The sequence below is a fragment of the Phocoena phocoena genome, chromosome 7, assembly GCF_963924675.1.
Source record: "Phocoena phocoena chromosome 7, mPhoPho1.1, whole genome shotgun sequence".
In the NCBI taxonomy this organism is placed as follows: Eukaryota; Metazoa; Chordata; class Mammalia; order Artiodactyla; family Phocoenidae; genus Phocoena; species Phocoena phocoena.
Window position 1 is genome coordinate 54351188 of NC_089225.1, and position 12540 is coordinate 54363727.

Genomic DNA, 12540 nt, shown 5'->3' on the forward strand with positions numbered 1-12540 from the left:
GCCTGCGAGCCACAACTACTGAGCCCACGTACCACAACCACTGAAGCCCGTGTGCCTAGAGCCCATACGCTGCTACAAGACAAGCCACCGCAATGAGAAGCCTGCGCACTGCAACAGAGACCCAGTGCAGCCAAAAATAAATAAATAAAATAAATTTTAAAAGTTTTTTAAGAATCAATTTAATACATATCATTTGGAGATTCTTACTAAAACTCTATTGAGAATGATTTTCATTTAATGACTATAATGTGTATTCAAAACTAAGTCTACCTCCAGAAGTATACAGTATTAGCATGTTATTTAAAAAAATTTATATTTTTTGCAAACAAATGTTTCATACCATATGTAAATTAAAATTTTTAACTTAAAAAATTTAGACTGATCAGAAGAAGGAAGCAGCTGCTCCTGTGCAAGAAGAATCAGATCTTGAAAAAAAAAGAAGAGAAGCTGAAGCATTGCTTCAAAGCATGGGGCTAACTCCAGAATCCCCCATTGGTAAGGATAAGAATATATCCATTTATAAGAGATAGGCATATATCTTATTCAGCCCAGACATACGTGAGATGAGTTGATTTAATGTATTTTGTATATTTTTCTTATTTGTGCTTCTTAAAAATCATTAATCTTATAATTCATTTGGAATTGACTTTTTTCAGATGTGCTAATATATGGTTATTTGGTTTGTTCAGAAGAGCAGCAAGACTATATTTATTAACATAAACCAATTGACTTTTCTTGTTAAATCAGTAATTTATTTCAACAAACATTTGTTGAACAAGTTATCTGTGCCATACTATATTAAGCCCCAAAATGACTGTGATTACTGATCTTAACTCTATAATCCTTTCTATAGGTTGAAGAGAGGTATAGTGAATCAAAGTTCTAAAAGTATATCAGTATTCAAAGGTATAGGAGTGGAAGGAGAAGCTTATAGCCGTCTGCTCTCAATGCTAATAAGGGAAATAATATTTGTAGCTTATTATGGCAGCAGTTTCACTTATTCTTGTTCTTTTTCTGGGCTGTTCACTTAAAGCAATACTAGACCAAAAAGCTGAAATAATAGAGGTATTGAGGACAATCTGGTTACATATAAGAAAGCATTAAATGCTTACTTAAAATAATTCTGAGCTGGGTGCTGTTACATAGTATTTTAGTTTGACATGGGCTTTGTCATTTAAGGACCTAAAATTTCAGGGTTAGTTTGTGGGCTAATTCCATCTAGTCCAGGGGACAAATACCAGAAGTAGTATCTGCTGTATGCCTATTGTGAACTGCAATATAACTGTCTTAGAGCTACAATTTCTAAAAGGTTTCAAGATGAAAAAGCTGGTTACTTTCATGGTCGGCTTCATTGTTATTACTTTCAGCTTATTTGCCTTTTCCTTATTGGTAAAATGTGAAGACTAAAGTACTTTAATTTTTATGTCTTTATAAGCTTCCGTGGCATATTGCAATTTTAAAAGTAAATGAATTAGAATACTTTTATCTTGTTAAAAAAATACCCTAGTAACTAAACCAAGTTGCTTGTTAGCTATATAGTCCTTTTTTTAAAAAATAAATTTATTTATTTTATTTTATTTTTGGCTGCATTGGGTCTTCGTTGCTGTGCGTGGGCTTTTCTCTGGTTGTGGCAAGCGGGGGCTACTCTTTGTTGTGGTGCACGGGCTTCTCATTGCGGTGGCTTCTCTTGTTGCAGAGCACGGGGTCTAGGCGCGCGGGCTTCAGTAGTTGTGGCACGCGGGCTCTAGAGTACAGGCTCAGTAGTTGTGGCACATGGGCTTAGTTGCTCCATGGCATGTGGGATCTTACTGGGCCAGGGATCAAACCTGTGTCCCCTGCATTGGCAGGCAGATTCTTAACCACTGCGCCACCAGGGAAGCCCAGCTATATAGTCTTTAAGTGATCATTTTTTTATGAGCCTTTAGCTTTGTTTTTTTCCTGTAGGATTTTTTTCCCCTTTTCTGTTCTTTTTAGAACTTCAGTTTCACTAAATCCTCTTGCTCAGATTTCTCAGTTTATGGCCCACTTCCATCACCTGTTCTTGAAAGACTGTTCTTTAGTTGTATGTTCGTGTATGTGTGTGTGGTGTGTGTGTGTGTTTCGCCCTCATTTCCCATCTCCAATTCCATTGTCCTTTCCAGTCTTGCATTAAGTACCCATTCTTGGAGTTTTAACATACGTCCTTTTGATCTGTCCAACATGTGTTGACATTTTTTAAGATTTCATATATCTAAGTGTGTATGTTTTATATACATAAATGGCGTTGTACTATATGTCTCACTCTGTTTTTTCCTTTTTTTCAAGCAGCATTGTATTTGAGATTTACCCATGTTGTTACATATAGATCTAGTTATTCACTTCTGACTGGTACACAATATTCTGTTATATACTATATTTTACTTATCTGTTCCCCAGTGATAGGCACTTAGATTGCTTCTGTCTCTTTGCTTTGCTATTCCAAGCAACACTGCAAAGAACATATTCTTTTCCCTTGAAAGGACTGTGGAAGAGTTTCTCTGGAATGTATGCTGAGGAATTGACTTGCTATTTTATTGTGTGTAGGCTGGCTTACATTTATTAGGTTCTACATACCACTCTCAAGAATGACTGTAAGTTTATGCTCCTGCTACCAGTGTATGAGAAAGTAACTGTTTCACTATATCCACATAACTTGATATTATCCAACTTTTTAGTTTTTGTCTACTTGACGAGTATAAAGTAGTATGTCAAAATGTCATAATATACATTTATCTGTTTACAGTGAGATTGACCATTTCTTCATATATCTATTTACCATTCAGATTTTCCCTTCTACGAATTGCATGTTCATGTCCTTTGCCCCTTTACTATTAGGGTTCTTTACCTTGCTGTAGGAGTCGCTTGTACTTAAGAGAGGACTTCTTTGTCTGTTTTAGTCTTCTAAAAAATACCTTCTCCTAGTCTATCATCTACTAACTGTTCATAGTATTTTTTTGGTTAATTTTTGTTGGAGTATAGTTGATTTAAAATGTTGTGTTAGTTTCTGCTGTACAGCAAAGTGAATCAGTTATGCATGTATATATATATATCCACTCTTTTATAGATTCTTTTCCCATATAGGTCATTACAGAGTATTGAGAAGAGTTCCCTGTGCTATAGAGTAGGCCCATATTAGTTATCTATTTTATATACAGTAGTGTGTATGTGTCAATCCCAATCTCCCAACTTATCCCTCCCCCTTTCTCCCCCCCTGCCCCCCGGCCCCAGTAACCATAAGTTTGTTTTCTACATCTGTGACTCTATTTCTGTTTTGTAAATAAGTTCATTTGTACCATTTTTTTTTAGATTCTACATATAAGCAATATCATATGATATTTGTCTTTGTCTGACTTCATTCAGTATGACAATGTCTAGGTCCATCCATGTTGCTGCAAATGACATTATTTTGTTCTTTTTTATGGCTAAGTAATATTCTGTTGTATGTATGTACCACATCTTCTTTATCCATTCCTTTGTCAATGGACATTTAGGTTGCGTCCATCATAGTATCTTCTATTGAACAGAATCCTTCATTTTGATGTGTTCACATCTTTTATTTTGATAATGGTCAGATCTACCATTTATAACCTTTTTTTTTTTGGTTTTCTTTGAAAAGAAATCCTTTCCTACTTTGAGGATACAAATATATTCTCCTACATTTTCTTTATTATTTTATCCTTCACCTTTAGATATTTGTGTTATATTTTTGAATATAATATGAGGTAGGGATCCAGCCTAATTTTTCTCCATATAGTTAACTAATTTTCTCAATACCATTTGTTAAAACATAGTCCATCTTTCCCGCACTGATATTCTGATGCCAACTTTGTCATTGAGTCAGTTCTCATATATTCATGGGCATTTCTGGGCTCTGTATGTTCACTGTTGACCCATTTGTCTGATTCTATACTATTAACACACAGTTTTAATTACTGTGGCTTTATATTAGTATATTCTAATTTCTTTTATAGAAAATGGCCCCTTCTTTTTTCTTCTTTTTCAAAATAGCCATAGCTTCACAAAATTTTTCTTCCCCTCAAAAAAAAATAGTTTCTTAAGCTTCCCCTGAAAACCTTCCTGCACTATATGTTGCATGTTTTTAGTCTTTCTAAATCTAGAAGATCCTCCACACACATACTCCTTTTTGCCCCATGTCATCGACTGGTTGAGGAGAGTGGGCCAGTTGGTCTCTAGAATGTCTCACCTCTTCGGTTTTTCTGAGGGTTTTCTCACATTTAAGCTTTTGTTCCTCTATCCTTTATATTTCCTCTAAACTGGAAATTAGATTTTAAAAGCTTGATTAGCTTCAGGTTGAACCTCTTTGGCAAGAAGATCTCATAGATTATTCTGTGTACTTCATATTGTATCACGTCAGTAGCACATATGTCTGGGTTGTTACCAGTGATGTCAAGATTGATCGCTGGGTTACAGTTGTGACAGCCAGGCTTCTCCATTGTAGTTACTTTTTTTCCCTTTGGACTAGCAAGTAATATCTGGAGGTGATACTTTGGTACCATGGAAATATTCATTTCTCTGTCAGCTTTTTACCAAGTAGTTTTAATACTTATTGATGAATCTTTTCCAAATCAGTTATTTAATTATTTTTATAGTTCCATCATTCCTTCTACATTTATTGACTGAAATTCTTCTGCAAAGGGGAGGTTTCCCTCAGTAACTAGGGCTATTTGGTTACCCTGAATGCATTTCCTGTTAGAAAAGCAAAAAACATACTTAATTTTTTTCACTTTAGTTACTAATAGTCATATCCAGGTGTGGCAGATGAATTTTTCCATGTATTTAAAGAATAGATTGTATAATATTTTATTTAGGGTTTTTGTGTATAGGCTCATAAATGAAATTTGCCTATAATTTTCTTGTGCTGTTCATGTTCAGTGGCCACCATGGTTATGGTTTTAAAATAAATTGGATAGCTTTCTCTTTTGCTATTTTGTAGAACAGCTGTAAAAAAGATAGATATTACCTGTTCCTTAAATACTTGGTGGAATTCAACTGTAAAACTGCCTCAGATGATGCTTTTTTTCCCCAGAGGATAGTGGAGAGCAGGAGTTACTCACCATTTCAAGTTTTTCTAATGGTTATAGTCCATTCAAGTTTTCTATTTTTGTATCGGTTTGATATATTTTTTAAACAATAATAAACGTTTATTATCTCTCACAGTTTCTGCCAGTCAGGAATTTGGCAGTAGCTTAGCTCAGTGGTTCTGGCTCAGGGTCTCTCATGGGGTTGAAGTCAAGATGTCAGTCAGAGCTGTAGCCGTCTGAAGGCTTGATTGGGGCTTGAGGATTTGCTTTACCAGCCATGTGATTTGCTCAGTCACGTGGCCAGCAGGTTGGTGTTGGTTGTTAGTGGGAGGTCTGAATTCCTATCCACGTGGGCCATTCCATAGAACTAACTGCTTGAGTATCCTTGCAGCGTGTCAGCTGGCTTCTCCCAATGTGAGCAATCCAAAGACAAAGAGAGCCGGAAGGAAGCTATCCTTTTATCCTTACCCTTGGAAGTCAGAGGACATTGCTTCTGCCACATTCTGTCTATGGGAAGAGAGTCACTAAGTCCAGCCCACATTCACAAAGAATTTTGACATCCTTTAAAATCACCAAAATATGTATGACAAACTCATAGGTCTCCTAGTATTTTGAGATGATCATATGCTTTTTTTTCCCTTTTGATGTATTAATATGATAATTTATATTGGTAGGTTTTCAAAGCATGCTTACATTCTGGAATAAACCCATTTTAGTTATGAGAATATTTTTCTTATATATTGCTAATATTTAGGAGTTCTTCATCTATACTCATAAGAGAGTCAGACCTATAGTTATTTTCCTTTTACTGTATTTTGTCTGGTTTTATTATAATGGTTATAGTAGCCTCATTAAATGAGTTGTGCAGTTTTCCACCTTCTGTTTTCTCACAAATGTCTAAAGATCTTTCCAGTATTTATTTAAAATTAGGCCTGGAGAATACAAGATACAGGTGAAAGCAGTGGCTACCAAACTTTCTTGACAGTAACAATAAAAATACATTTTATATCACGACCCAGGATGGATACTTGTTTTTCTTTTCACTACAAATGTATTTATTAAATATTTTTAAATTGTAGAAGTAAGTATAAAAACACCACTAAAATATTCAAGAGGATTTATTAAAAGCATCAGTCTGGTTTTACCTAAAATGGACTTTTCCCCTTTTTAAAAAAAATTCTGCTGGAAAGAATTCATTTTTTAAAAAAGAGACAGCTAATAAAACCTCTCTTAGCTTCTCTTTGCTGGTAGATTCTTATTTATTTGATCATTTGATTGTTTTTTGTCAGAGATCCTTGAGAGCAGGGACAGTATATTACATTTTTATCCCTGCTGTCCAGAACAGACTAGACACTTAAATGTTTGTTCAATTATTATTAGGTCATGTGTCTTTCCACCTGGTAAGACCAAATAAAAGCCATCTGCTTTAAAAGCATTAACAACAAAATCTTGTTTAAATTTCAGGAAAATGCATAGTGGAAATTGAAATTTGAATATTTCACAAAAGAAGTATGGCTTGATTTTTTTTTTTTAAACAAAATTTAAGTGGCCAGTCTTCAGAAAGTTAATTTTAGGCACAACTTTCAAGACATGTTTTATCAAATGTGGAGTTCGTTAACACTGATGGTCAAAAAATAAATAAAGTGAATCTCTTTTTGTATGTGTAACTACTGTTTTAACCATCTTGTAAAGAGATGAAAACAGGTTTTGTCCATTACTCTGTAGCCTGAGTCTGTATCAGTAGGGCAATTATTATCGATTGGTGTGATAATCAGTTTTTTTATCAGTTTTTTTATTAGGAATAAACAAAAGAAGTTCAGTAGTCAAAATAAGTATTGCTTCATTTATTTCCCTCCCTTGTAACTTTTGAATATTTTAAATCTGATTTTTCCAGTTTTATTGAGAAATAATTGACATACATCACTGTGTAAGTTTAAAGTGTACAGCATGATGGTTTAATTTATATATATAGTGAAATGATTACTACAGTAGGTTTGGTTAACATCCATCATATCATAGATACAATAAAAAGAAAAGAAAAATAATTTCTCCTTGTGATGAGAACTCTTAGGATCTGCTCTCTTAAAGTTTCTTAAAGTGTTAACTCTAGTCATCATGTTGTACATCACATCCCTAGCACTTACTTCTCTAACTAGTAAGTCTGATTTTTAGATAGAATGATTTCCATGTTATCAAGTCATTTTTTCAAGTTTAGCTTAATTTTAAGAACAGTTCCTTATAGTATTTTAATGCTATAAAATTTTATTTTTATTAATTTCTTTAAAAATGTTTATCTGATGCTCTGAATTACGTTGAAGAGAATAAAGGAAACATTTAGGGGAGGTAAGGGGAGGATATTTAAAGTTATCAGGAGAAGGGGTCATATGAAAGGGAGAAACTAGTATTTCAGAGAATTAAGGGTTTTTTAAATTGAATTTTATTTATTTTTTTATACAGCAGGTTCTTATTAGTTATCCATTTAATACATATTAGTGTATATATGTCAATGCCAATCTCCCAATTCATCACACCACTACCACCTGCCCCCCTCGCCACTCTCCCCCCTGGTGTCCATACGTTTGTTCTCTACATCTGTGTCAGAGAATTAAGGTTTGTCTTTCAGGACAAAAAGAGTAAGTATGAAAAATTAAACAGATATTTAAATGTTAATATTCCAGCCTAGGAGCACTTGTATCCACAAGAGGGCATTACTGTGCAACTCGGACTGTGTTTGAGTGCTGAGTATCATAGATAGATGAGCTACAAGGGGCCTCACAACTTTGGGTTATCTCAGAAGCTCTCTCTTCCCATTTGTGCTCTGCCAATCCTCCCACTCCCTACATTTACTTTCTTTGGCTGTCCACCTTTTCTAGGTTCTTCTTCCTGGCAAGAGCCCCTTCTTGCTAGAGACGTTTTTCTCTTAAAAAGTAATTGAGGGCTTCCCTGGTGGCGCTAGTGGTTGAGAGTCTGCCTGCCGAAGCAGGGGACGCGGGTTCGTGCCCCGGTCCGGGAAGATCCCACATCCCGCGGAGCGGCTGGGCCCGTGAGCCATGGCCGCTGAGCCTGCGCATCCGGAGCCTGTGCTCCGCAACGGGAGAGGCCACAACAGTGAGAGGCCCGCGTACCGCAAAAAAAAAAAAAAATGTAATTGAGCTGTGCACCATCCTTGTTCAGCTCTGAGACTTCGGTATAGTTCTGAGTGGTTGACTCAGACTTAACTCTGGTTTCTAAATCTAGGTGCATTCCCAGGTCCTTTGTGGTTTTAAAATTTCTGGTTGTTCTGTCACAGGCTAAATGGCAGTAGTGTTAATTTTATATCCTTGGGAGGCCAAGATCTAAGCTAGCAGGAAAGGCCTTCATGGTTCTTGGTTGTCTTTCTGTCCTAAAGAATCAGAGTCACAGCCTTTCAGTATTACTTGCATGATCAGTGAATGCCATGGTGTAGATTTGTCTTTCAGTTTACTTTACATTTCTTCCTTGGTTTTCTAAGAAAGAAATAGGTATCTCTGCTCTAAACTTCTAAGAAGTTTAAAAACATTCACATGATTAACTCATATATGTTAATATTAAATGTTTTGTACCATTTTTAAAGCCTTGTTTTAGGCTATTTTATATACAGAACTGTGGAGTAAAGGTAATCTGATTGAATCACTGTTCTTACTATGCAAATCATATCTCAGATATTTGGCAAAAGCTAATTAATAATAGCTTATGTTATTTCTAAAGCTGATTGTACTCTTAAACCATCTTTAAAAATGAACTCTAGAATTAAGCCCTTTCCGAGATTTGAGAGACTATGAGTTACTTAGTTTTTTTTTTAACCTCCCTGAATGCATGCTTTTATTCATTTGGGGGGGTCATTTATTGGAGTCTGGGAATATAGTGACATTGCCTTATTGTGCAATTACTGTATTCTTTGATTTTTCTAGACTAACTGGGTTAAAATATGGTAGTCACCAAATAACACTACCTTTCCCTTTTTTCCTGTTAACATTCCTCCTTTTTCAGTGATAGTAATTTTCTTTTTCCAGGTTTGTCCCTTCTGTGGTATAGATTATTTATTATTAAAAGATGAATTTGGTAGGCCAGATAATAACATTGAGTCCTTAATTAGTCTCTTATCAGCTGGCTTGAAAACTATCTTTGGTTGAAAGAATATAGTTCTGGGATGGAGATTTTTATCTAATTACAAATTTGAAGTTATGGTGATTTATCTTGCTTCTGGCTGAGAAACAGTGATAATTTGGTTGCATCACCCGTGTAACTTATTTTTTTATTTCTGAAACTTTTATTTGAGAATTGGCTAGTTTAGTGTATTTATGTATGTATAATTACTATTTAACCTGTTTTCATAAAGGATTTGAGGTAACGTATTTTTCTTTTAATGTAGTCTTAACCAATTAAGATACTGGTGACGAACGTATTAAGTGGAATCATAGATATTTGAAGTCACCAGAAAGGGGAAAAAACATTAACTGGAAAAGAATTTTATAATTTATCACAAATAATTAGATTGATAGGAATATTACTATTTGTCTCAAATCTTTCCTATATGTATACTTAGAAAAATTATTTTCCTAAGCCTGAAGTTAACTTTGTAATTTAAAGAATTCAAAATTTCTTCTTTGGAAATCTTTAATATGAAAACATTGTAGTAATATAAATTTATACTACTAAATATTTAGTAGTAAATTTATATTACTAAATATTTAGTAATTTATACTAAATAATTTAATAAACATATTTGTGCTTACAATGTAGTAGACAAACCACTGTCCTGTATCAGTTGGAACTTAGACGCCTAGGGGAAGCCTCACAGTGAGTGGTGGACAAAAAGATGGGGAAAAATGTAACCTAAGAGAAATTAGGGGACATTAATATTCTTTTACTTCAGATACAAGTCTTGTTTAGCTATGAGTTATACATGCAGCCCCTAGCACAGTGGTATCATGATGTGAATTATATGAAGGCAATCTGGTTTTAGCATTGTTTCTGAGAGATTTAATCACAAAATTAGAAACCTTTTATTATGTTTTTATGGTCTTTTGAAATTTGAGCAAGAATTAACCACTGTATCTCAGGAAACAAACATTCTAGCTATGATTTTTTTTTCTTCTAATCTTTTTATTGGTTTCCAGTAGAATTTGGCATTGAAAAATAAGGATGATCAGTTTTGCACCTATGTTTAAGATGTAATTCATTATACTATACTTGTGCATTTTGTTAGATGAGCAAACCCACTTTTTACTGAAGCATATTATAAACATTTAAACATAATTTTAAGGGTTCAGTGAATGTGACTATTCCAAAAACACAGACTTTTAGTTAAATACATATTTCTTTAGATTGGTTTCTATATAACTAGGAACTTACTTTCTTTTCAGTAAACTATTAAAAGAAGGGCTTGCAGCACGACATAAAATATATTGGTCACTTAATATTGTACATTGAAGAATTATTTTTAAAAGATACTTGGGATTGGGGTCATTTATGGTAAAATTTAACCAGAAGATGGCAGTGATGATCTTCAAAAAGTTTTACAAATGTAATAGCATGAAATACGCACGTTCAGCTGCTGGTATATAATGTTAAAAGTGACAGGTTAGGGGAAAGCATTTGCTGTTTGTTTTATATACTATGAAATGTGTATTTTTCTATAAGAAGGGATTAAGAATATTTTGGGTGTCTGTATCTTTGTCTGTACACTTCAGTTTTTTCTGAATACTGGGGTAAGGAAGTTACCATTAAGTCTTGCCTTGTTTAAGTTGCATGCATCACTTTATGTTATGCATCATGTCTAGAAGGCATGCTGTTTTATGGCCTGTTTGCATTTTTCACCCAAATTGCTGGAAACTAATGGACTTTTAAAGGAGCCATTCCTTTAGTGATAGTCATTTCTCTAAATTGGCCCTTTTTATTTTTGGTGAGGGGAAAATATCATTTAAGACATCAAATCTTTTTGAAAGATAAATTGACAAAAATGAACATTTTAAAATAAATCTCAGAAAACCAGACAGTAAACGACTTCTGAAGCAAAATTCAGAGTTTTGATTTGACACTAGTTAGAAATGATCTGGTGATCTTAAAAGCAAAGAATTAGAAAAGGGAGAAGGAATGCTCTCCTTTGAAAATTAGTACCCACATTTGGTGTTGGCCAAGATGAAGATGCATCCTTCCATAATCTTGCTTTTTTTTTTTTAATATAAAGCCCAAATGCATTTTGCCAGAGAAATTGCATGAATCGTCAGCATGCATTGTTAACTTTGTCTTTCTCCTCTTCTTTCTACTGTTCATTTTCATTCATGTACTTTTGTTTTTTGGTTTGCCGTTATTTTTTCTTTTTGTTAATTACTTCATGTTAAATTACTTTTGAAACGTCATAAGCTGAGCAACCTCTCCGTGTAGTAACAGCGGATACCTGTCTATTTCACTATTTAGTCCCTCCTCCTATGTCTCCATCCTCCAAATCTGTGAGCACTCCAAGCGAAGCTGGAAGCCAAGACTCTGGAGATGGCGCAGTGGGATCTAGGTACAGTAATTTTCTTTCAGTATTTTAATGATAGAATGCATTTAGTGCCCAGATACTGTCAGTGCTGTACAGGGACTCTGAATAGTTATGTTGAGTTAGTCCTAACATTTTGAAATCTAAATGGCACAGAAATTGTTTGTTGTAAATTGGGGGGAAATTTTTTTAAACAATATTTTACTGTCACACTTGATTAACTGAGTACTGACTAGTTAACTGATTTTATGATGATTATTTTATATTAAAAATAGAAGTGTTCATTAAAATTATTTTTCTGTTTAAGCAAATTTTGTATTGGTTATTATGTGAATGTTTTGGGTACAAATAGTGTAAAACCTCTCTACTGTATTATGCTTAATTTCCATTCAGTAATTGAAAACGAAAACCTAAACAATTCAGTTAAACAGCCTAATTCTGTTCTATTAAGTCACTATTTCTAATTAGGGTAGAAAATAATAATGCATAAAATATCAAGAATAAGGAAATAACTGCTAAGGAAACATTGAGTGTTTACTGGCTTCAATAACAAATTTAAAGAATTTTTAAAGAGTGTTTACTGGCTTGAGGGCATTATGCTAAGTGAAGTAAATCAGAAAGGGAAAGACAGATACTGTATGATCTCACTTATTTGTGAAATCTAAAAAACAAAACAAAATAAGCTCATAGATACAGAGAACAGATGGGTTCATTTTTATTTTCATTTCTAAAATTTTTGATGGTTGCCAGAGGTGGAGGGAGGGGGTGAGGGGTGGGTGAAGGGGGTCAAAAGGTACAAACTTCCAGTTATAAAGTAAATAAGTCATGGGGATATAATGTACAACATGGAGACTGTAATTAACAATACTGTATTGTGTATTTGAAAGTTGCTGAGAGAGCAGGTCTTAAAAGAAAGAAAAAAATCACAAGAAAAAAATTTTGTAACTATGTATGACGGGTGTTAACCAGACTTATTGT

At 34.1% G+C, this 12540-nt stretch overlaps 1 protein-coding gene across 3 annotated transcripts in view; it reads left to right on the top strand.

Annotated features, from left to right (window-relative positions):
* The window catches only part of DYNC1I2 (dynein cytoplasmic 1 intermediate chain 2), a 50752-nt gene that overhangs the window by 3548 nt on the left and 34664 nt on the right, over window positions 1-12540 (top strand). For 2 of the 3 annotated variants that reach the window (XM_065880570.1, XM_065880571.1), the window contains 2 exons: window positions 378-495; window positions 11499-11589. In XM_065880570.1, coding sequence (XP_065736642.1) covers window positions 378-495; window positions 11499-11589 — 209 coding nt within the window. Of the gene's footprint in view, window positions 1-377; window positions 496-10771; window positions 10790-11498; window positions 11590-12540 lie in introns of all 3 variants that reach the window. The other variant, XM_065880569.1, reaches the window with a different exon arrangement.